The 26378-nt window shown below is 38.1% G+C and overlaps 1 protein-coding gene and 1 pseudogene across 4 annotated transcripts in view; both read left to right on the top strand.

Annotated features, from left to right (window-relative positions):
- The window catches only part of ANK2 (ankyrin 2), a 238632-nt gene that overhangs the window by 52589 nt on the left and 159665 nt on the right, over window positions 1-26378 (top strand). For all 4 annotated transcript variants that reach the window (XM_024745661.1, XM_024745659.1, XM_024745658.1 and 1 more), the window contains exons 3-4: window positions 13056-13154; window positions 15359-15457. In XM_024745661.1, the coding sequence (XP_024601429.1) occupies window positions 13056-13154; window positions 15359-15457 (198 nt within the window). The remainder of the gene's footprint in view (window positions 1-13055; window positions 13155-15358; window positions 15458-26378) is intronic.
- Window positions 6586-8001, top strand: LOC112400104 (RNA-binding protein 42 pseudogene; annotated as a pseudogene).

The raw sequence follows: 26378 nt of genomic DNA, 5'->3' as shown, positions 1-26378 counted from the left end.
CCATGTGTTTGTAATTTTTACAGATTTTTTTCCTGTAATTGATATCTAGTCTCATAGCGTTGTGGTCAGAAAAGATACTTGATATGATTTCAATTTTCTTAAATTTACCAAGGCTTGATTTGTGACCCAAGATATGATCTATCCTGGAGAATGTTCCATGAGCACTTGAGAAGAAAGTGTATTCCATTGTTTTTGGCCAGAATGTCCTATAAATATCAATTAAGTCCATCTTATTTAATGTATCATTTAAAGCTTATGTTTCCTTATTTATTTTCATTTTGGATGATCTGTGAAAGTGAGGTGTTAAAGTCCCCTACTATGATTGTGTTACTGTCAATTTCTCCTTTTATGGCTGTTAGCATTTGCCTTATGTATTGAGGTGCTCCTATGTTGGGTGCATAAATATTTACAGTTGTTATATCTTCTTCTTGGATCGATCCCTTGATCATTATGTAGTGTCCTTCTTTGTCTCTTGTAATAGACTTTATTTTAAAGGCTATTTTGTCTGACATGAGAATTGCTACTCCAGCTTTCTTTTGATTTCCATTTATATGGAATATCTTTTTCCATCCCCTCCCTTTCAGTCTGTATGTGTCCCTACGTCTGAAGTGAGTCTGTTGTAGACAGCATATGTAAGGGTTTTAGTATCCATTCAGCCAGTCTGTATCTTTTGGTTGGAGCATTTAATCCATTTACATATAAGGTAGTTATCGATATGTATGTTCCTATTACCATTTTCTTAACTGTTTTGCATTTGTTATTGCAAGTCTTTTTCCTTCTCTTATATTTCCTGCCTAGACAAGTTCCTTTAGCATTTGTTGTAGAGCTGGTTTGGTGGTGCTGATTTCTCTTAGCTTTTGCTTGTCTGTAAAAGGTTTTAATTTCTCCATCAAATCTGAATGAGATCCTTGCTGGGTAGAGTAATCTTGGTTGTAGGTTTTTCCCTTTCATCACTTTAAATATGTCCTGCCACTCCCTTCTGGCTTGCAGAGTTTCTGGTGAAAGATCAGTTGTTAACCTTATGGGGATTCCCTTGTATGTTGTTACTTTTCCTTTGCTGCTTTTAATATTTTTTCTTTGTATTTAGTATTTGGTAGTTTGATTAATATGTGTCTTGGCAAGTTTCTCCTTTGATTTATCCTTTATGGGAATCTCTGCACTTCCTGGACTTGATTGACAATTTCCTTACCCATATTAGGGAAGTTTTCAACTATCATCTTTTCAAATATTTACTCAGTCCCTTTTTTTTCTCTTTTTCTTCCGGGACCCGTATAATTCGAATGTTGGTGCATTTAATGTTGTCCCAGGGGTCTCTGAGATTATCCTCAATTCTTTTCATTCTTTTTTCTTTAGTCTGCTCTGTGGTAGTTATTGCCACTGTTTTATCTTCCAGGTCATTTATCCATTCTTCTGCCTCAGTTATTCTGCTATTGATTCCTTCTAGAGAATTTTTAATTTCATTTATTCTGTTGTTCATCATTGTTTATTTGCTTTTTAGTTCTTCTAGGTCCTTGTTAAATGTTTCTTGTATTTTCTCCATTCTATTCCCAAGATTTTGGATCATCTTTACTATCATTACTTTGAATTCTTTTTCAGGTAGACTGCCTACTTCCTCTTCATTTGTTTGGTCTGGTGAGTTTTTACCTTGCTCCTTCATCTGCTGTGTATTTCTCTGTCTTCTCATTTTGCTTAACTTAATTTGTTTGGGGGTCTCCTTTTCGCAGGCTGCAGGTTCGTAGTTCCCGTTACTTTTGGTGTCTGCTCCCAGTGGGTAAGATTGGTTCAGTGGGTTGTGTAGGCTTCCTGGTGGAGGGGACTGGTGCCTGTGTTCTGGTGGATGAGACTGGATCTTATCTTGCTGGTTGGCAGGACCACGTCAAGTGGTGTGTTTTGGGGTGTTTGTGAAGTTATTATGATTCTAGGCAACCTCTCTGCTAATGGGTGAGTTTGTGTTCATGTCTTTCTAGTTGTTCAGCTTAGGGTATCCAGCACTGTAGCTTGCTGGTCGTTGAGTGGAACTGGGTCTTAGCATTGAGATGGAGGTCTCTGGGACAGCTTTCGCCATTTGATATTACGTTGGGCTGGGCGGTCTGTGGTGGACCAGTGTCCTGAACTCGGCTTTCCCGCCTCAGAGGCTCAGGCCTGACACTTGGCCAGTGCACCAAAAGGGAGAAAAAGAAAGGGAGGGAGGGAGGGAGGGAAAGAAAGAAAGAAAAGAGAAAGAAAATATTAAAATAGAAATTATATATATATATATATATATATATATAAAATTAAAAAAGGAAGAGAGCAACCAAATCAATAAATCTACCAGTCATAACAAGCTCTAAATACTAAACTAAGATAAACATAAAACAAGAAACAAACTAGATGCAGAAAGCAAACCTGAAGTCTAAAGTTTCTCCCAACGTCCACTGCCTCAATTTTGGGATGATTCATTGTCTATTCAGGTATTCCACAGATGCAGGGTTCATCAAGTTGATTGTGGAGCTTTAATCTGCTGCTCCTGAGGCTGCTGGGAGAGATTTCCCTTTCTCTCTTTGTTCGCACAGCTCCTGGGGTTCAGGTTTGGATTTGGCCTCCCCTCTGCATGTAGGTCTCCTGAGGGCATCTGTTCCCGCCCATACAGGACGGGGTTAAATGAGTGGCTGATTCAGGGGCTCTGGGTCACTCAGTCCGTGGGAAGGGAGGGGTACAGATGCGGGGTGAGCCTGCGGTGGCAAAGTCCTGCGTGACGTTGCAGCAGCCTGAGGCCCGCCGTGTGTTCTCCCGGGGAAATTGTCCCTGGATCACGGGACCCTGGCAGTGGCGGGCTGCACCGGCTCCTGGGAGGGGAGGTGTGGATAGTGACCTGTGCTTGCACACAGGCTTCTTGGTGGCTGCAGCAGCAGCCTTAGCATCTCATGCCTGCCCGTCTCTTGTGTTCGCACTGAGAGCTGCGGCTCGCGCCCATCTCTAGAGCTCGTTTAGGCGGTGCTCTGAATCCCCTCTCCTCGCGCATCCTGAAACAATGGTCTCTTGCCTCTTCAGCAGGTCCAGACTTTTTCCCGGACTCCCTCCCGGCTAGCTGTGGCGCAGTAGCCCCCTTCCAGCTGGTTCATGCAGCCAACCCCAGTCCTTTCCCTGGGATTCCACCGAAGCCCGAGCCTCAGCTCCCAGCCCCTGCCCACCCTGGTGGGTGAGCAGACAAGCCTCTCGGGCTGGGGAGTGCTGGTCGGCACTGATCCTCTGTCCATGAATCTCTCCGCTTTGCCCTCTGCACCCCTACTGCTACGCTCTCCTTCATGTCCGAAGTTCCCCACCTCCGCCACCCACAGTCTCCGCCCGCAAAGGGGCTTCCTAGTGTGTGGAAACCTTTCCTCCTTCACAGCTCCCTCCCAGAGGTGCAGGTCCCATCCCTATTGTTTAATGTCTATTTTTCCTTTTGCCCTACCCCAGTATGTGGGGAGTTTCTTGCCTTTTGGGAAGTCTGAGGTCTTCTGCCAGCGTTCAGTAGGTGTTGTGTAGGAGTTGTTCCACATGTAGATGTATTTCTGATGTATTTGTGGGGAGGAAAGTGATCTCCACATCTTACTCCTCCAGCATCTTGAAGGCGCCCCTCTATATTCTCTTTTAAATGACTATCTGTAGAAGGCAGAATGGAAACTTCCCCTTTTACTAGTGAAGAAACTAAATTATATTGCTAGTAATGGAGAGACAGAATAGGAACTCTAACATGTGTGTTCTCCACTATTCCACACTCCCTCTTGGAACTCCAGATGTGGATGTGGTTTAACCATGATTCTGCTAGTATTTTCAAAAGGAAGAATCCTTGTTTGTCCCAACGTTATTCATCTTATTTGCATCACAGCACTCATCTAAAATGAAAATTATTGATATCATAAAATTCAAATAAGCATATCATAAAAACCATTCCTCTCTTAGAGGGCCCTTTGTAAGCATTAGCTTTTTTACTTATTTGGTCTGAAACAGCATCTTGTTTCCCCAAGATGCCCTCATGTCTTGGGTCTTGCCTAAACTTCCTTGGTTTTTTTTTTTGTAATCTAGAGAAGCATGTGTGCACAGGCACACACACACACAGGAGCACACCACATGCACACACACATGCAGACGTGTGTACACATATATGTGTATGTAAAGTTACACCAGAAAAACCCTCCGAAACAAAATCTACACTTGCCACCCACAGTGCACTCTATTTTTCTTTGCTCTACTTCATGTTTTGAAATACACTGATGGGCAATCCATTAAACAGATTTTATGACGTACTTGTGCATGATGACCTACACTTTGAAACACTGGTGTGGAGCTTAATTATTTTAGCTTTTTTGAAAGCATGAGTTTGGAAATCAGATCTAAGTTTGAATTTTTGCTCTTCCTCTTCTTGGTGGTAAGGATCTTTGAGGCAAATCACTTGGCTTCTGAGAATTTTAGTATCTTCATCTATAGAATATAATAATATATGTAAAATATAAAATATAATAATGATATCCATGTCACTAAGCTTCTCTTTCATTCATTAAGTATTTATTTCTCAGCTCTCATAATCTTTCATCCTTCTTGGTAAGATTTTGAAGAATTTTCATAACTCTTTCTTCTCCCAGGCTAACTCACCATCATATTTAATGTCATTCTCCGTATTTGGGGGGTTGTATGATTGAAACATTTGATGGGGTTAGACAGGGGAAAAGACCAGTGCCAAAAAGGGAGGTACCAGCCAGGAGTGCTAGATGGGCTTCCACTATGGTTGAAATGGAGATCCAGAAATAGACTATATAAAGTCGTATCTTTGAAGCAGTCTTATTCTAAGCTTTTTCCCTATGAAATGACCAATGAGCCACCAAATTTCAAGCCTCATTGTAAATATTTTTTAATTGATGAAGACTTAGCAAATCCTCATTAAATATTCATCATTTTGGAATTAAAAAGAAAGCCTCTAGGATTTGAGAATAACTCACTAGTAAAACAAGTTTCCTCTTGGGTCATCCATAGTTTGATTTATATATTAAATCAGAAATCTTTGGACATCAAAGACACAGTAAGATCAGTTCAACTGACAAAAGATGACACATGCTTTGCTTTTCCCCATCTTCATGAAAACTAAATACATTCTTAATTCCATCATAGTGAGTACTCTTAGTTTAGAGCAGCCACCATGAAAGAGGTGGGAAAGGTGCAGATACATTATGGATGAGTATACTGAGTGGGAATTGGATTGGGAATATGTAAACAGGTCATTTTCATTTTGAGTTTGATTTTTTCCTCCCATTATATAGATGATTCCTTTCACCAGTGTCATTTATGGTAATGGCAGAGCGAAACTGTAAACTGCATTTCATAATTATTTGTATCTCTATATGTGGGCATGTAGTTCCTCTTGAAAAGAGCTCCTCATTTAGGGTGTCTCTGACACAGGAGCCCCGTTATGAGTGGGGGTGGGGTGGAGGTTAGGGAACAAATTTCACTTTCTCTTCTCTGTTATTTTCCCGTTGATATATCCATTTGCCCTCCATCTTTTTCCTTTAGTATTTTCAAGAACTCATATTTACAATTGCCTCCTTTCAAATTTTTAAATTTTAATGTTATTAAGGAAGTTATATATTAAGTTAGTTGTACTTTTCTGACAGACTGGAGGACCCTTAATTCAACATGTAAGATTTGCAAAGTAGAATAGCCAAAGATTTGAAAACATCATGGATGAGTATATGCTAGCACAGAGGTGATTTTCAGTTGTGTAATAATAAATATTTGGGGGGCTCTCTTGGGACAGAAACTATGTCACTGGTCCTCTCTTAGAACCTAGCACCTAGAGCTAAGTACTTGGTGGGTAACTAGCAAATGCTTGTTGATTAACTGATAAGTTTATATTAATTACAGATTTGTCCTAAGATCCAAAACAATTTAACGCATTTTGATGCAAGCATTTAAGTTTCATGTATGGTTAGCTGTATCTTCTTGAATCTGTTCCTCAACTTTTAAAAATGGACTAGTCTATACATTGTCCGTATGTGCCAGAAATGTAACCAATGCTGAAATGGTGGTATAAAATTTTTATTGGTTCTACCTGGGGTTTCATCCACTAGTTTTATATGATCATAGAAAAGCAGTCAATGGGCAAAATATCTCATAGAATCATCAAGAGAAATGGAGAATAGAGCTTATTGCAAAATTTGGTTATAGACAAAATGTTATAATGTTGCTTTATAGAAATTTAATAGAAGTGCTAAACAAAGAAGATAACTGTGTCCTTTAAGGTTGATTAATGTGCACATGGTGGTTTCAAAGTAGCCTTAAGATCTTATTTTTAAACTACATGGTATATTTAGTCATTTTAATGATATTATGTAGAAATAGAATTATTCCAAAAGTTGTAGATCAAAGTGATATCTTGCCTGGAACTCACAGATCTATAAGCCCAATCGATATTTTGCTCACAATAAACCAGCTCAATGAATATTTCTTGATTGTTTCAAAAGACTCAAGTTCATATTCTTTTATCCACGTTAACTTACATAAAGCCAATATCAAAGACTTATCAGTAGTAGCCTGCTTTGGTTGGTCCCCATTCAGGATGCTGCCACAGTAATGATAGCAGGTGGCGGGCCAGCCCTGCGATCCCCAGGTGCAGGAGGACCTGTGTTCCTGGGCCCTGGTGCCAGCACCCGGGCAAGGGCAGCAAGGAAAGCTTGGAAGAGATGGAGGCAGAGACGGCCCTGTTTGAGCAGGAAGTTCTGGGGCTCTGGTAACCAGAATCCCAACTGCTATGCCTGCTGTACCCCAGTGCCCACAGTCCCCATGGTAGAAATGATGCAGTTCCCAGCAGTTCCTGTGCCTGCCCAACGATAGCGACCAATATACCAGCGGGTCCAACAGACTCTCCAGACCTGGGCAGCCACCGTGGCCAGTGGTTCCTCCCATGGTGGGTGACCCTCCCTTTGTGGTGTACCTCGTTTCCAGGTGCATTTGGCCCCCATGGTTGGATTCAACTGGACAGTCCAAAGGCTGGAGAAGCCCTGTTCCTGCCATGAACAGCTGTGGCACCCACCACAGAGGGCTCCTTTCCTTATCCAGTGCTACAGAGAGCACATTCTGCTCTTTACTCTGCAGCAGGCAGTCCTCACCCCATGGCCCTGCTGCCCCCTCACCAGGCCCTCGTGGGCCCCCTTTTCTGCCTGGACCCCCCCAACCCCCGGACCACCTCTAATGCTGTCACCAATGGCTTGGGGTCCTGAAGCCCTTCCCTGGGTTCCATGGCTGCTCTGAGGCCTCTCCTAGAAGAGCCAGCAGCATACCGAGAGCTAGGCGTCAGCCTGGGGTTGATTCTGGAAGAGAAGGAAGAGGCAGTGGTGGTGGCAGCAGCTGGGCTGGAGGAGGCTAGGGTGCTGGTGGCTGTGAGGGCAGGAAGCACCCCAGCTGGTCCTGGTCTTTGGGCCCTGGCCACCTACCACTGGCCCTGACCATGGATTTGCCTGAGCCCCTACCCCTCCTGCTGGAAGTAGTGTGCCAGGCTTACTGACTCCAGCACACATTCCTTAGCTCCTGGCCCCTGCCCCCTTGCCCTGGCCTTGTGACCCTCTAGATCCCAGAGTCCCTGGGTGAGGACAAGAAGAAAGGAAAGCCAGAGAAGTTGACGCAGCATTCGCACCGGCAGCTGAGAGCAGCTGGGAGGACCTCAGCCTGCTGGAGTGGGATGCAGATGGTTTCCGAATCTTCTGTGGGGATCTGGGCAATGAAATGGAGATGCCATCTTGGAACTCACCTTTAGCCCCTTCCCCTTCCCATGCTTCTTTAAGGCTAAGGGGATCTGCGACAAGTGCACTGGCAAGATCATGGGCTATAGCTTCTTCAGCTTTAAGGACCCCAGCAACTATGTGCGCTCCGTGTGTTGAGATGAATGCGAAGTAAGTAGGCTCGCGCCTCACCAAGCTGCGCAAGAGCACGTGGAAGGCCCGGAAACTGGGCCTTGAGTGCAAGAAGCAGAAGAAATTGGGACTGAGATAGGGTCTGTGGCTGAGCACCTGTTTCCTTTTGGCTGGGCGCTGGCTGCTACCCACAGTTCTTTTTGGAAAACCCATAACTATCCGCTCACCCATCCTCCCCAAAACCAGTTTCAATAAATTTACATTCATCCCTGCCCTGACCCCCCGAAAAAGGCTAAAGCAATGATGGGCACATAACAGGTGCTCATGAATGTTTATTTCTTTACCATCATCATCATTGTTTTTCATTGTCATCATTATAAATATTATTTGTAGATAAGACCATTAGACCACAGAGAGGTTAAGTGATTTGCCCAAATTCACACTTCTGGTTAGTAGTGGAGCAAGGAGAAGATTGCATTTCTTATCATTCCCATCACCATGTTATTCCTGCAGTTGACCACACTGTCTCAAAAAAGAAAAAGAAAAAAAAAGTAGTAGTAGAAGAAGAATTAAAAGATAAAAAGGAAGGGAAGAAAGAAAAAGGAAGAAAATCCCCACATTCAGTCAATCACATACAAATGAGAAATATTTAAACTTTAAAACCTTAAAAAGAAATATTTCCAGTATTCTTTAACTCAATGGTAAGGATGTTCTTCCAGTGCTCATCTAAATTCTTTTTACTGTGAATTTATTTATTTTCCTCCAGGTTTGTTTCAACAGAATTATAATACCAATGTTTTTATTCTCGAACATACTGAGGATATTAACTCACTGCTTAGCCTACTATTTTTCAGATTTAATTAATTCTTGAATTTTTCTCTTAAAATTTTGTTTTTGATTTTTGAATCATTTAAAATTTTCTAAGTTTTTTCAACAGTGTTGGTCGGTATTTTGAGTCACTGAGTAGCTAATTAGAATCAGCAACTCTGTCTATCAAAGTATAATTGCTGTCTATAAATCCTATCAGGTAGGGAATACATAAAACTAAGTGAGAATAGCACTTGGCATAGTGCTGTTTTGAGATACAAAATCACTGACAATTTTTTTTTGCCATGAAGTATTGGTGGCACAACATATATTCAATATATACACACTCACTCGTATACTGTAATTCTGATATTATTAAAAATGAAACTAAACAAGACAAAAGCAAAACCAAGTAAAAAGACGAGAGGAATAAGGACATGTGTTACTTAATTCCAATGGATACTGAATTTATTCTGTGTTTCCTGTAAACTTGTGAAAAAAGACAAACACATTGAATTATGCAATTTTCCTAAATTAAAGATTAGTGAGAATAAGCACAGTGGCTTTTCCTATTACTAAAATTTTTCCTGTTATTGAACTCAACAATAGTTCATCAAGATAACCCATCTAAAAATAGACACAAGTACATAAATATTGCTCAAATGGACATTGCTTGTATCTGCCTTATGTAAAAATCAAATTTGTAGTAACATTTTATGATTCCGTGAAGCCATTTCTGTAGAGAACAGAGATAACATGTCCCGGGTATGTTGCTTTTTGGTGATCTCACTGAATGTCTACTCTGATATTAATCTAGGAGAATGAATAGTTAATGTTTCTGTTAAATATGAGTTTGCCTCAGAACACTTTTTAGCCAGAGCTCAGTAAGCTCATCATGAGTGTCCTAATAAATGCAGAAAGTGACAATATCTTCTGTTTTGATATAAAAAAGGACCTATGTGCCTCAAATACCATATATGTGGGAGGCATTCCTGGGAAAATACTAAGCCCTGCCCTGTATTTGAACCCAAATACAAAAAGTCTGACCAGTTTTGCATGTCTGCCTCCTTCCCACCCCACATCCAACAAAGTGAAAAATATCTAACAACAAAACATCCTTTGGAATGTGGGCTAGTATTGGTAATAGAGTGTGGAAAGCTAAAGAGAGTTAGCGTAGCTCCTATAGGAAATTTGGTTTTTAGAAGCATGATCTGAGAGACTCACCCAAATGGGTTAACTACAAAATACATTCTCAAAGAGTTAGCTGAGCTGTACTATTAAATAGGTTTATTTATCACTTTCCATTTTAAACATGATTAATTTATATGTTAGCTCATATTCACAAGATCAAACATTTTGGTGTTAAGTCCAGTTGCTGCTGAGTTGCTTTTTCTGATAACAATGACCCAACATATTCAACTGCTAATTAAATATATTTTGGGTTAGAAATTCTAAAACCAAAACATTAACTTAAAGAAAGTTGCTTGTCTTCTGTTTCCTACAGCTGAAGGACATGAATTCAACGATATGATAGCAGTCCCAATTTGACTGTATTTTAAAAGAAGGCAGCTTAAGAATTTACAACATTTATAATTAGAATTTCACCTATTATCATCTGTGTCTTTATAATCACTCTAGTTTTGGTAGTATTAGTGTTACAGAAATCTTGAAGACATATGTATATCCTGAATTCGATTTACATATTATAGACAATTTTGTTTCTGAACTATTCCCTCATATAAAAAATTTTAATCATATTCTTAATGACTTTTTAAATAAATTGCAACTATATTGCAGTGACTTGTAGTAGGATCTTTGTGCCCCCCCCAAAAAGGTACTTTGTCCTCATAAAATTCTTTTTAGATCCCAGCCTTGTAATTAATTGAGAAGAAAGCTGGCCAGTTATTGAGAAAATGTTCTATCCTGTTCTGCAGATTTAAATGTTTTCTGTTTGTGTTTTTGTGTGTGTGAAAATGAGGTAGGCTACATTTTGTATTCATGAAAAGAAAAGTATGGAGTAAACTAAGAAATAGTTTGGCATTGGAGTCCTCCTTAGAATAATGTCTCCTGAAATTTTTTAAGTTAAATATATATTTGAACTTCATAAGTTTTTAGATTGTGTCAACTATATTCTATTTGAGATGGTGTCTTGTTACCTTTGTTAACTTTTTAAAAAGTTATTGTCAATATTTATTGAAACATGAACATAGTAAGTTTAGTGTTCTAACAGTGTGGTCTACAGCAAGTTAAAGGTTTCAGCTGAGCTGATGCTGTAGTGACGGGAGTAATATCTCCCAGATGGGAGATTGAGAAGAGTATCACAAATGCTCTAACCTTCAGAAAGTTGGTCACTCATGTAATGAAATAAAAATTTTCACCTTTAAAAAGTCTTAATTCTCAAACCTTTCTATTTTAAATTTCATAGAAAGTTACATTCAGAATGCACTGTTGAGATCATTTTCAAGCCAGTCTAGGGTAGGAATTGAGGAAAAGGAAAGGCAACTTCTTACAAGAAACATCTTTAAAAAAAAGAAACATCTTAAAATGCAAAATTATTTAAATATTAGTTTGCTAGGCTATTTCAACAATTCCCAAGGATTGGAACATTTGATTCTTACAGACTGAAAGAATGGATCCACTCTCCAAAACATTTAAGCAATGGCTCATGATACAGAGTAAAAGATTTCTTCCTGTAAACAACGTAGGAAAATCAATAAATGTCATGCTGAAGAATATATAAATTAAAAAAGATATCGGGAAAGTTAAAGGCTCTTAACTATCATCAGGCTTAGTTAGCTCCTTAAAAATCCCTACCCGGGCTTCCCTGGTGGCGCAGCGGTTGAGAGTCCGCCTGCCGATGCAGGGGACACGGGTTCATGCCCCCGCCCAGGAAGATCCCACATGCCACGGAGCGGCTGGGCCCGTGAGCCATGGCCGCTGAGCCTGCGCGTCCGGAGCCTGTGCTCCGCAACAGGAGAGGCCACAACAGTGAGAGGCCTGCGTACCGCAAAAAAACAAAACAACAACAACAAAAATTCCTACCCAATGGACATACTGCTTTCCCTTCCTTATTTGTTAGAATGAATTTACTGTTCGTGAAATAGATTACCTCTGTTTAAATCAAATACTTCCTGTTGCCAAGGAGACTGGGTGTTGAGTAATTAACTCAGAAAACAACTTTAAAATATAATGCTTTCCTTGGTCTGGTAAAGGGAGTGAAAATTAATTTTCTTTGCGGAATCATTTGTGTACAGTCAACACCATTAACATCATTGGCAAGCTAGTAGAATCCAGGGGTCATAAAACTTCATATTTTTCAAGTTTTTATTATATTGTCAATTCATTTGTTAAATGTTCTAGGAATATACATAATCATAAATTTCAAATTTTAATTTAATAAATGATAATAATAAATTTAATTCTTATCATTTTGTGCCAGTAAATATATGGAAACCATGACATGAATGTATTAATAGTACTGAATGCAACTTTGTCAACTACTCAAAGTTAGATGTTGTTGACAAACCAGGACCATGTTTTGCAAAGAAGAAAAGCAAATATTACTTTATTTTTGAGTCACACATAAAAGCCTGAATACTTTTCATAAGAAAATCATTAAGTATAAGATATACAATGACCACAAATAGGAAATTTGCCATGAAGCAATTTGTACTTGGTTCTTCCTATATGTATGACAAGATCTGCTTTCAAACTTTGTCAGTATAATATATGTAGATACCATATTTAGTGAAATTTTCAAAGAGTTTTTTCAATGCTATGGTGAGTAATGAATTTTTCAGGAATTTAGATAGATGGGAACCAGGTATTTCAATACTATCATAGATTATAAGATAAATTTTTGAAAAAAACCCTCAAGACAAATTAGTGACATAGTGCTAAATGTTTTTTTAAGTACAATGTTGTCCTTACAAAGTTGTTTTACCTTAGAATTTGTCCTATGACACTAATTACTTTTTATGAAGAGGACATTTCTCTCCCATTTGTTTAAAAAGTAAGATTTATTTAAAGTTCTTTATGTTCTAGAAACTACAGAATTTTATTTCTGGCTAGCACAACAAATGATACAGAGTTGCTCTTTTTCTTTCCTCATTGCAAAAGTATTTAGATATTTCTTAGTCTAAAAAGAAAGTTTGTTGAAGTTGCAGATCCACATTTCTAATGAATATTTACCTCTTTGCCTCTCTGAATCAAAATCACTGGAAATTAGTCTCTCTGAAATTAATAGCTTCAAGCTAATGCAAAAAGAAAGAGAAAATGAGGGGATCAGAGTCTGTCCATCTTCTGGGTTATATACTTGCATAAGATCAGCCACTGTCTGCCTCATCATTACTCCACTTCTGAGGCCTTGTTTGTTTCTCTTCTCAGAATGGACTCAACGCTCTCCATCTGGCTGCCAAGGAAGGCCATGTGGGGCTGGTTCACGAGCTACTGGGAAGAGGGTCCGCTGTGGATTCTGCCACTAAGGTAGTGTTTATGCTAGTAGAATTTATTTCCTTGGAAAAGAGGAAATGATTTAAAGCTTCTCTTCCCAGGTTATACATTTCAGAGGTTTGCTGGAACACCAAAGATTCTTAACAATGCAGAACTGAAATTGAAATTCTGTCCATTAAACTTTGCAGAGTTTGAATGGTTTCGTTTAGGGACTTATCAGAGACTGAAGAATTCTGTATCTCTAGTTTCTAGTATTCTATCTTTTTTCCTTTGATTCACAGAGAGACTAGACTAATATAATCCTCTGTAGACAAAAACACCTATTTTCCCAAGGTTAATTCATTTTTTAAAATAATTGATATAGTAAACTTCTCAATGGAAATGAATAATTTTCATGCTTTCATTAAATTGTTATATCTTTTAATGTATTCATTTAACTTGATAAGAGAATATACAGATCTTTTATACTCTAATGGAAAAGGGATTTGGGGATCATGGATTGAATTATTAGGGTAAAATTAGATTTTGTCACTGTAACGTGTGTTTGTAAAGAAATTTGACTCATTTTTAAAGGAATTTACAAGATGCTTGGCATACTACAACCTGTTACTTCCTTGTTGATACTTCTTTTGGTTAAATATATTTGAACCTTGTCTTTGGGGGATCATTTCAGAAGCAACAGGTGTTTTAAAAAAAATCAGTGGTGACACATCTTTGTCTTTAGAAGGTGAAATTTTAATTTGGAAAAAAAACAGTAGCCAATCAGAATCACACCATTTGACCAGGGCTGCAGTGTGACAGTCTGGTCGTGGGAGTTGCAGAGAGAGGTGGCAAGTACTCAAACCCCTGGCCGGGTCATTAGTCTAATCAGGGATAGACAGAAAGAGCCCTGGAGTAAATTAGGGATATGGCCAGTTAACCTGGATTTCCAACACCTCATACATAATTGCCAAAATGTAGACTGACCCTGCTCACAGTATAGTGTACAGCAGTTTTAGTGGAAATTTAAAAACGAAAACAAACAAAGAACTCTTTGGCAGTTCCAAACATGTTAAAATATGTTTGCTTTGCAAGAAATTGCTTACTTTAAAGAGAGAATAAATATTTTTATTAAAATTTCTCTTGACAACATGAGATAAATGTTAAACAAATATTTAAGAATGTCAGTTTGAATGTATATCAAATTATTTGCTTCCCCTGAGTTGCTCATATTAATATATTTATTAAACCAATCACTCTTTCTTGCTTAACTGTTTATTATCGTTTGTTTCCTTTCCTTCAAACTCTGTTGATGTTTTAAAATATAGGTTCATTTTTAATCACAGATTACAATTGTAGAATTTTAGATCCAGAAAAATATCTCATTAAATCTCCTCATTTAAAGAGAAGGCAAGTAAGTCTTCAAAATAGTACGAGTGGATAAAGACCCACAGTGAGGAGGTGGCAAAAAGAGAACTAGTGTCCGAAATTTATGGCTTTGAATGTATAGATTTGCTTGGTTTTTATTTTTCTTTTTGTTATTTGTTTTAATCCTATGATCGGCATCTTTCAGTCTCTTAGCCTATATTTTCTTTTCATGATAGGTTTAAATTATTTTTCATTTTTGTTTGGTACTTTTGATGATAAATTTTGACGTAGCAAATGGTAGAAATTATTGGTAACATTGTATAGCTCATGTGAAATTTATTATTTTATTCCCAAAATATTTTGAACAACCGTGTGCTCCAGTGACTCAACATACAACTGTGAATTGTCAGTTTCTCTACAACTGAAAATTCCTAGGTTTCTCTGCAAGGTGAAATAAATTCAATGGTTCAGATAAACTTTTTTTCTTAGTTTATATTATCTTGTGGTAGGACTCTTTTTTTGTAATAACATGAATGGTAATATTGTCTCTCTCTCTCTCTCACACACACACAGACACGCATGTACACACATCCCAGATTATTTGATTCAGTAAGATCTCAGTCTTTTCATGTTCTTAACACTAAACTGGAATTGTGCAGGATAGAAAAGGAAGACATTGTATGGGATGGCCAATTTTTTTTTTTTTTTTTTTTTTTATGGCCAATGTTTTGATGGTAAAAATTATCTTTTCCCAAGGTGGGCTGCAATCTTGATAGAATGACAAGTTTTAACCACTTCAAATCATCAGCAAAATTGAAAATACCTGTACATTTTGATTTCTACAAAATTTGGAAGCCTCCAACATTTTCCATTTTGTTTCTCCAAAACAGAAAGGAAATACTGCTCTTCACATTGCATCTTTGGCTGGACAAGCAGAAGTTGTCAAAGTTCTCGTTAAGGAAGGAGCCAATATTAACGCACAGTCTCAGGTATTACATTCAGATTTTCTCTGATGTAAATGAATTTAACTTAGAACAGCCTTGTGAAATTGATTTAATGGGTTTAGCCATCTGTTGGGTAGATAGATTTACTATAAACACTCTGTGATTTATTTCAGGCAAGTTATTTTATTAACTCATGCCATGACATTTCTTATTTTCGTGATGTATCATCATCTCCCTCTTTTTTCTAGCTTCTTTTTTATTTTTAATTTATTTTATTGAAGTATAGTTGGTTGTGTTAATTTCCACTATACAGCAAAGTGATTCAGTTATACATATATATACATTCTTTTTCATATTCTTTTCCATTGTGGTTTATCACAGGAAAACCATATAGAAAACCATTGAATATAGTTCCCTGTGCTACACAGTAGGACCATGTTGTTTATCCATATAGAGATATAATGATTTGCATATGCTCATCCCAAACTCCCATTCCCTCCCCCCACCACACCACCCCCTTGGCAGCCACAAGTCTGTTCTCTATGCTTGTGAGTCTGTTTCTGTTTCATCGATAAGTTCATTTGTGTCATATTTTAGATCCCACATATAAGGGATATCATATGGTATCATTTGATATCATTTGTCTTCCTCTTTCTGACTTACTTCACTTAGCACATCATCTCCTCTTAATATAACTGAAAATTTGACAAGTTCACAGTCTATCATTGTCTTTAAGTGCAAAGAAAAAAAGAATATATAGTGTTTTTTCTAGAATGACAGTGATGTCTGAAAGGTGAATTATTCATGCAAGTTATGTTGCTCTATAAAAGTTTTTTCTCTTCTTAAATTGAAAAAATTCTCAAAAGATTTGTATTCCAGTGGGAAATCTGCTATAAAGTGGGAATCACACTACTTTGGGTACTTCGCATATAAAATATGGTTTTTACAAAGCTCCTAAGGGAAAGGAAAATTCGAGACCCACAGCTTTATGATGCATGTAATAACAATTGTATAGAATAGGGAATGATATTCTTAAAATGAAATTAAGAACAGTTTTAAAAGAATAATCAAAATACATCATACTATAAATTTGATCCCTATTTTTTCTCTGGTTGAAAGGGGAAGAAAATATTGCTTTGCCCAAAGCTTTACTCTTAGTATCTGTTATATATTTATGCAGAAATTGAGGTGCATATCTTTATAGTCAAATCCATTTCTTCTATTTTTTAAAGTTTTTAGCCTTTCTAATAACATAGGCCACACCATGCAGGCTACTGGCAAAATAAACCAGTTCCTCTCTATCCATTCTTTGGGCCTTTGAAGGCCTTTGTATAGGAATATGTGTTACGTATATTGTTCATTCATTCATCGTGCAGACATGACTCTACTTGTATAAATGGCACAAGTTCTGGACCCATAAAATACCAATGGGGAAAAGTAAGAAAGAGCCCTATTTTCTTTGACCTTAATTATAGGGAAGAATCTGTTTAAATTATGACAGACAAGAAATTATCCATTTTTATCTCTATAATATCATGCTGCTTTTTTCCCCTTACAACCCACATTTTTAGTTAAGTGTGCATCAATATTTTAACATTTATTGAGAATATGCCATATTCTAAAATCTTGGTTAAGTGAAATTCTTTAAAAAATTGGTATCATTTGTAAAGAACTCTGGTGTATTCTATAATGATAATGGCATCTTGGGCTTAGAGACACAAGATACTACAAAATTGACTGTTCCAAAGTAAGGGATAAAAACTTCTTTACAGCTGGAGAACATCTTTTTGCTTTAGAGCAGAGGTTCTCAAACTTTAGCCTGCATCACCTGCAGGGCTTGTTAAAACACACGTTTCTGGGCCTCACCTTAGAGTTTCTGATTCAGTCTGGCTAGGGACCTGAGAATTTTCATTTCTTACAAGTTCTCAGGTAGTGCTGGTGCTGTTGGTCCAGGGACTACGCTTTGAGAACCTTTGATTTAGAGAATGTAAGAGAAAACTGAGTGTAGGAATATCGCAGTAAGATTGTTTAAATATAGATTCAACTACATGCATGAATCAGTAGTTTGTGTTCTTAAAAAAGCATGGCAGTAAAAGCCTCCCATTGCCTGTAGGAGGTTACTTTTGACAGGGAGTTCACATATGTGTTGGTGCTGTTAATATCTATAAAAAGAGCTTGGTTACCTTCCTCAAAATGACTAGTTGAACATAGTGATTTCATAAAAGTTGACAGGTATCAAATGCTGCAAGGTAAAAACTTGTTAAAAATTGTATCAGTTGTTATACTGTTTTATTAGACATTAGATGCTTTGGAGACTTTTCAAGGTAAACAAGCTAAAACCATTTAATCAGTGATTTGCTTTCAGTGTCAGTGAGGCTGTTCTTCATAGTCACAATCATGCCAGATAATAACAGACCTTAAAGGAAAATTTATATTATCGATGAGATTAAAATAATCTTTATTTGTACTGTACTCAGTTAGCTCTGTTTAGATTTATATTGTAGGAAATCCTGACAGATAGTTTCACACTGATTTTTATATTGTGAGAAAGTTTTAATTTATACTGTAAGAACAATTAGTAATTAAAATTTAGGGTGCTTTTCTAAATGCATATGTCATTTGATAAGACCTGTAACATCATTTGCTATTAAATTTAGGTAGCCATCATTAACAAGTAACGCAAATTGTTATTACTTAGAATATTTTATAATTTAATAATTGAAATTAAAATGCAGGAATTTATATAAAAGAGGTTGATTATTTTGCCCTGTGTGTGATCAAATTCCAAAGGCATGGTTTTAAGGATTTGTTGAGGGGAAATGTGAACCCCTCTCCATGTATGATTCTTGTTGGTGGTGTCTTGTTTACGATACGAATTTCTTGTGTGACAACAATGAATGTCAGGTGAATGGTTAGGAGCCATGCTCATGATAGTTGAACAGTCACTCCCTTTTGAGAACCAGAAAAAGGGCATAGGAATCCCAGATGCACAACATAAATTCTGAAGTTTGTACTCAAATTATACCTTCTCCTACATCTTTTTAAGAACATAATACAAAGTGGGTGCAGAATAATCTGTTATTATAGGAACGTGGGTGACTGCATAGTCGTTTACATTTGACAAACTTCTGAGTTACTTGGAAATGGAGCACTAAGGTTATTGTTGAATTAAGAAGGTAGGAAACTCTGCAAAGCTCCAAGGAACAATCACTCAGTAAACATTTACAGGCTCCTAGGTTATGCAGATGTGTAAACATTTACAGGCTCCTAGGTTATGCAGATGTGTGCCTCTATGGAATTTTTCTGCATTCTCTACGTAAGCTATGAGATCCATAGGAGGCTGACCTTCAACATGGCACAGTGCCAGTTTTGGTAGGCGGTGTGCTTAATTCATAAAGAATTCCAGGGCTTCCCTGGTGGCGCAGTGATTGAGAGTCCTCCTGTCGATGTGGGGGACACGGGTTCGTGCCCCGGTCCGGGAAGATCCCACATGCCGCAGAGCTGCTGGGCCCGTGAGCCATGGCCGCTGGGCCTGCGCGTCCGGAGCCTGTGCTCCGCAACGGGAGAGGCCACAACAGTGAGAGGCCCGCGTACCGCAAAAAAAAAAAAAAAAAAAAAAAAAAGAATTCCAGTATACTAGCAGGAGTAATTTAAGTGTTTTAAATAGAATTATGTGACTGATACAATGACAGTCAACAAATGTTTAAGTTTCTGTGCTCAATGGTGGTAGCAGTGTAGTCTCTACTGTGTCAGTTCTTGGTGTGATTTTAAGCCTTGCCTCGACCATGTAGCTCTCTGGCTTGGTTTTTTAGTCTCCTGGATTTAATGGTGTGAAGATCTCATCAAGATCTCAGTGAAAGCTGTTTTGGTGGAATAATGGGAGTGGAAGTCACATTAGAGTGATTTGAGGAATGCTATTTGCTTTGAAGGTGGTTGCTTGCTTTCTGAAAAACACAGGCACGTTCATAAAATGTAAGCATGTTAACATCCTTTAAACAGTCCTATATAAGTAATGCTGGAATGCTTTCCAGCTATCTGTGCGGACGTTTGTTTGTCACCTTTGTAACCTGTAAACCTATTAGACTTGGAGATATGACTTTAAAAAAATTGTTCCTATTATATATTATCAAGGAAATTATACTTTGAGAAGGTTTTAAAAATATTCTCCGAGTGAGGAGTTTCTCTAAATTCTTGTAGCCTTCTTTGCCTGTTGATATTTGCCCATCTCAGGTTTATTTTTTAAATGTATAGTTACAGTTTCTGCAAGGTGGTAAACTTCTTGGGAGCTGATAATTTTTCTCGCACTTTATAGTTTTAGGATTTGGCACAATGCCTTGCTTACTTACAACTGGAGGCTAAACATATGCATGTATCCTCTTCACGTATAAGAATTAGCTTTGGTGTGTATTCCAGTCATTCCTAACAGTAGATGTTAATTTTTTTGTTTTTGTTTTGTTTTTTTTGCGGTACTCGGGCCTCTGACTGCTGTGGCCTCTCCCGTTGCGGAGCACAGGCTCCGGACGCGCAGGCCCAGCGACCATGGCTCACGGGCCCAGCCGCTCCGCGGCATGTGGGATCTTCCCAGACCGGGGCACGAACCCGTGTCCCCTGCATCGGCAGGCGGACTCTCAACCACTGCGCCACCAGAGAAGCCCTAGATATTAATATTAATAATAGTACAAATAATATTACTGGCTGCCAGGCACTGTCTGTGATGCATTGTGTGCATTATCTCTTTTGATCTTCATTGACTCTCAGTATTGATGACAGACTGAGACAAAGATGGTTCATTTACCTGCTCATAATTTTCTTCTCCAGGCAAAACTGCTTCTCCTAGTTCCCATAACAGTTCTACCTTCACTACAGACCCCAGAGAATAATTTTTAAAATTCCTCTTTCTTTTGGCCCAAACCCTGTTAAGGTCCAAGTAAGCTGATTCTTCTGAAGTAGAATCCATGCAAAAGGTTTGAGGTGAAAATTTTTTACTTGGTACTTTTTGTGAACTATAAACGCTGTATCTCCGCAAAATGTTCAAAACATGAACCAAGTGCTGTTGCTTCCAAGGAAATCTGGCCTGAGAAATTGCCCCTCTTTAATCATCTCTACCAAAATTTACTTCTTGTTCCTCATCTATGTGAGTATTGGTTTTAGATCTTTATCATAATGTCCGTATATAAAATTATTAAAATCAGAATGACCGCTGAAATACAACAAAGTGACTTAAAAATAGGTATTTGGTTTTTGATTTTACAAAGAAAACTGGCGTATGTTATTTATATTTTACCACAGCTTATAAAACAAACTGGGTCCTAGAATAGGTGATATCTCCGTACAGCTAAGTGAAACTGTGGAACGTGGGGAACAGAACTTGCGGTCAGCTGTAGCTCTCTATCTTTTACCTTATTCAGTGGAGCCTATGATGTTTGAGTTCTCTGACAGTTATAGAGAGAGAGGAAAATGTGATTTCATTAGAAGAAAGGATGGGCTAGAAGCTCTCATGAGACTGATTTAGACGTATACGTCCAGGGAGCTGAGTGTTTCTTGGAATAGATTCCAAATGCCAAAGAAATACAGCCCAATTGTAATATCTTGCACTTAGACTCTCAATTTTTTTTTTTAGACACTTAATTTTAAAAAGTGTTTTTATGTGCTCTTTAATCTCATTTTATCTTTATAATGATGTGAATCAGCAGTGATTATTCTCATTTTGGATATGGGGAGAATTGAGGCACAAATAAGAAAACCAAGGTCTTATAAAAAATTAGCAATGGAGCCGCAAACCCAAATGGCATGGACCCCTCCCTTCCAAAAATCCTCAGCATACTTCACTGTTTCCCATTAAGCTGTCTCTACACCTTCTGTCTCCTCTAGGGAGGTCCAAGACCCTACTTACATCCCACAAGAGCCAGCTCTATGGCTTAAATGCCATCCATTCTCTCCTGGTCTGTCCACTCAGATGCTGGGAATACTAAAAGCATTTCACAGAAGCTAGACAACTAGCAAGTAAGGGGATTCATTAGCACTGTGACACTCAGCCATCCATTTTCTTGGAGTGTTCTCTTACCAACAATTTTTAACACAGGGAAGACTATACTTTCTGAAATGTGGTTTGTGATTGTTTTGATTCATTTTTCTTCTCTATGTCTACATTGTTCTACTTTTTCTTGGAATTTCTTATGTTTTCAGTCCTTTTATGAGGACTTCAGGAACACTGTATTTTTCTTTTTATTTTATTTTGATGGTAAGTCCAAATAAGATATTCTGATTTGGTATTCTTGATACCATATTTTACTGAATTTGCTTCTATTTTTCTTGAATCCTTTTGCCTATTTTATACTCACTACTCTGTGTTCATTTACTCCTGGAAATTTTATTCCAGAAGAAGATTTTCCTATTTGTAACACAAACATGATTAGGCTGTTATTTTATTAGCTTTCAGATGTTCAGATTATGACCAGTAATGCCAGTTGCAAGATTACATGACCATTGATTACACCCCCAGAATTTTAGAGGTGCATACACTCACTGTATGCAATGATAAATGTCTTTTCAGGTGTAGCTTCCAATAGTTTTTTCTTCATTGGCACTCACCCATTGTCAAACGTAATTTGAATTGGGTTGTGAAGAGGACGAAAGCCTACACAGTTGGCCAGCATGCCCACTACACGGAATCGCTTCCATATGGCCGTAGAGCCATCCTTGCCTCTCAAAATAAAAACTCAATGGAACATTCCGTTCTGTTAACGCACACACACACACGCACAGTATAAAATGGGATCCATGATCACAGATTCCAAAAAAGGTTTTGTTTTCAGCTTTTTTTCCAAACCTATACATATGGTTCTTTTTTAATAAGGTTCTTCATTTTTTAATTGGGAAAGTTACTATTGTAATACAAATTCTCTAAAGTTAAGATGATGGCATCTACTTGCATTTGACCAGAGATACGAGAGAAGTCAGGATATTTTTGTTGTATTTTTGACTCGGAAAGTCAGTTTATTGGGTGATTACAAGTTTGCAAGAGTATCTGCCTTCCTCAGCATTCCAAATTAAATAAAGGAAATATGCTTTCTCCAGTTCTCCATCCTCCAATGTGCTTAGAGAAATGATGAGAATTGATATCTTTAAAAATTGAATGAATTAAGGCATAAGCATCATCAAATCTATTTCTTTGGTAGATGTCCCATTTATTTATCCCTTCACAAGCCTATCCAAGTCCAATATTACTGCGTTTTAAAGGAAATAAATTTGTAGTAAGGTAAGACTTGTAGGGAGAAGAGTAAAATGTCAAAGATAGCTCCAAATTTCTGTTAATAAATATGGAGTTCGAATTTCATACAGAAGACCATTCCTTCTCTCTCCTTCTGAGTTAGTATGGAGGATAAGCTACTCCGGCAGCAAATAGTAAGAATAGCAGTGTAGCAGTCTACCTCTTACTTCAGATCTCACAGCTTAACGTGTTCATTCCACAGCAACCAAGATGTAGGTGAAACCATCAGGAAGACCTCAAAACAATCATCCTTTAAGGCAAAGACCACAAAACAAAGCAAAATTGGAAAAATATGACACTAAATAAAACTTCCCAATAGAAAATTGTCAGAAGTAATCGTTCATTCCCTCCCTCCTTCCTTCACTCACTTAGCAGGTATTTGGGAATTTAATGTGTGCTCTCTAATAGGTTGGGGTGGTGGAGTCTGAGGAAGTGATGACTAAACTGCTCTCTTTTTAAAAAACTCATAGATAATTAAAACAAAAATTTTCCCCAAATTTATTGAGGTATATTTGACAAGTAAAATTGTGAGATAGTTGAAGCATACAGCGTGATGATTTGATACACATATACTTTGTGAAAGGATTCCCCCCCATTGAGATAATTAACAATCCATCACCTCACATCTTTCCTTCCTTCTTCCTTTCTTTTCTTTTCTTTCTTTCTTTCTTTCTTTCCTTCTTTCCTTCTTTCTTTCTTTCTTTCTTTCCTTCTTTTCTTTCTTTCTTTCTTTCTTTCTTTCTTTCTTCCTTTCCTTTCCTTTCCTTTCCTTTCCTTTCCTTTCTTTCTTTCTTTACATTTAAGTTCTACTCCCAGCAAATATCAGTTATACAAGTGTTATCGGCTATAGCCACCATGTTATACATTAGATCCTCAAACTTTGTTCATCTTATAGCTGAAAGTTCATACACTTTACCAGTCTCTATTTGTCTCAACCCCCAGCCCCTGGCAACTGCTTTTCTATGCACTGTTTCTATGAGTCTGGCTTTTTTTTTAGATTCCACATATGAATGATACCACCTGATGCTTGTGTTTCTCTGTCTGACATTTCATTTAGCATAATGACCTCCAGTGACCTATTCTCTTAAAGAAAGGATTGATATGAAAACTAGGGGGTAAGAGGAGATAAAGTGTGCTATGGGAAAATGATATAGTACGTGCAAGAGCCTAAAAGAAATCTGGGGGTTGAAACATGAGTGGGAAATGTGGTGTATATATGAGGACTGAGAGAGAAAGTCAGATCCTATGGGACCTTGTGAGCCATATTAAGGATTTCATTTTAAGATGTTTATCCTAAGCCCAGTATGAGGTGGAGGTGGGAGGTACAGCAAGACAAGATTTGGATTTTGAAAAGCTCACCTGCTGCAGTTCAGAGAACAGCTTGGAAGGAGGCCAGGACAGATGCAAAGCAAAGTATCTAGAGACTGCTACAGAGGTTGACTCTAGACAGTCGGTGATATTAGTTAGAGTGGAGTGCTTGCTGCTGCTTTAGATGATGGAGAAAGGGAACCGCTTTGGGAGACATATAGGACCTCTTTCAGAGCACTTGGTGATGATGGCAGAAGGGAGGTGAGAAGGGGGTGGTACAAGGATGACTTTTGGATTTCTCCTCTGTCAGTATGGATGGTGATGTAGTCCATTGATATAGAGAACATGGGATAAAGACAAGGTTTTGTTTTTGTTTGGGTGGGAAGGAGGGTAGAGAGCATGAGTTGTATTTTAAGTGCTTGTTAGACATCCAAGAGGAGGTTTTAATGGTAAGTCTGAGCTGCAAGTCTAGAGCTCAGAGGAGAATTCTGGAATGAAATGAAGACATTTATGGGTCATCTGACAGAAGTGTTTATCGAAGCAGTGGACTTGAATGAGACTGCCAAAGCAGTGAAGACAGGGAGAAGTGGAAGAGGGTCTAGGTTTTAAGGAAATTTTTCAGATTGGAGAAAGTGAGGTGATAAAGGAAATTTAAGATATATGGCCAAAATTCTGAAAAATTTATAGTAATTGTCCAGAGGACTGTGGATTCTTTTTTTTTTTTTTTTGCGGTACGCGGGCCTCTCACTGTCACGGCCTTTCCCGTTGCGGCGCACAGGCTCCGGACGCGCAGGCCCAGCGGCCATGGCTCACGGGCCCAGCCGCTCCGCGGCATGTGGGATCTTCCCGGACCGGGGCACGAACCCGTGTCCCCTGCATCGGCAGGCGGACTCTCAACCACTGCGCCACCAGGGAAGCCCCGGACTGTGGATTCTTAATGTACAGTGAGTGAAAAATAGCAGGTCTGGAAGAACTAGAATGAGAACCAATCAAGACCAGCGTAATAAGCAGTTGATTTAAACTTGGACAGGCTTCAGTTTAGCAGTGGTTAAGAGCAACATCTCTGGGGTCAGACAATCTTGAATCCCGAACCCTGCCACCATCACCCACCTCCTACCCTTGTGATTTAGGGCAAGTTACTTATCATATCTGTGTCTGGATTTACTCATCTGTAAAACAGGAGTAATTATAGTACATAAAATGTAGGGCTGTTGTGAGGATCGAAGTATACAGCACAAACCATGACACATAACAAGCGCTCTATGTTAGATGCTGTTGTCATTTTTATTCTTTTTGTGGACCTAAGGTTAGAGTCAGACATTTTCTTGTTGTTAAAATAAGGGAACTTTGTCCCAGCTTTCGACCAGAGAATCCTGAGTTTGACTGATTAGCCTATCTTAAATCTCTTGCCCAAACTTGAACCACTCATTGTATCTAAGAGAATCGAATGTGTTGATTGGCTTAAGTTATCTGATGCTCTTCCTGGAGCTGGGAGCTGAGAAGTTCAGCTTTGCTGGAGTTACATGAACTATGTGAGTAAAGACAGATACTCTAAGGAAAAACCAGGATGCTTTCAAAAAAAGAGGAGGGATGCTGGGTAGGCATCAACCAATACCTATTACTATATCTTGGGCCCTCCATTTTAAAAATTCATTATAGATTATATTAGTTGTATACTACATCTGTTTATTCGTTGTTGTTTTTTTGGATTCTGAATAAAAAAAACAATTCATTTGCTTTCTTCAGTTTTAAAATTTCATTTACTTTTAAAATTCATTTGCTTTCTCTATATTTGTTTAAAAATTCATTTGCCTCTCATTTTTTGTTGACAAATCCAAGGAGATTAACTATATAGTTATCAGTAATGGCTTAACAATGTAATGAGGTATTTATTCATTTTTGTAAAGTAAAACACGGAGATAAATGTTTTCAGTATTTTGGAGTTATGTGAGAATGAATAGAACATCACCAGCCATCTCATCTCCTTTGTAGAATGAACTGGTGGTAAGTCACCTGTTAAATTTAAATTTTAAACGAATAAAGGAGAGAAGCATAAATCTAAGTTATTCATCATTGTCAGGAATCGAGGGTAAACTGTTAGAAGCTGTTTATTGGGTGCTTACTGTGTACTCAGCAGAGTTCTCATTGCTGTGGAGGATTCTAAACAAGTGTCAGGCAGGAAGCTGCTTTTAAAAGTACATAGGCTACCTGCAAAGTCAGGACAAGTACACCAGGAACAAAGGCAAACAACAGAAGATGGTAGATGATTTCAACCTTCCTCTCTAGACTATATTCTAGAGAAGAAGGTTGAAATTGGCCAAATTCTATTAATGAAAAATTCTCAGAGGACCTGAGCCCATCACTGAAAGTTCTGCAGAGGGGAAATTG

This window comes from Neophocaena asiaeorientalis, unplaced genomic scaffold (assembly GCF_003031525.2).
Source record: "Neophocaena asiaeorientalis asiaeorientalis breed wild unplaced genomic scaffold, Neophocaena_asiaeorientalis_V1.1 scaffold975, whole genome shotgun sequence".
Classification (NCBI taxonomy): domain Eukaryota; kingdom Metazoa; phylum Chordata; class Mammalia; order Artiodactyla; family Phocoenidae; genus Neophocaena; species Neophocaena asiaeorientalis.
This window is presented reverse-complemented; position numbering and strand designations above follow the sequence as displayed.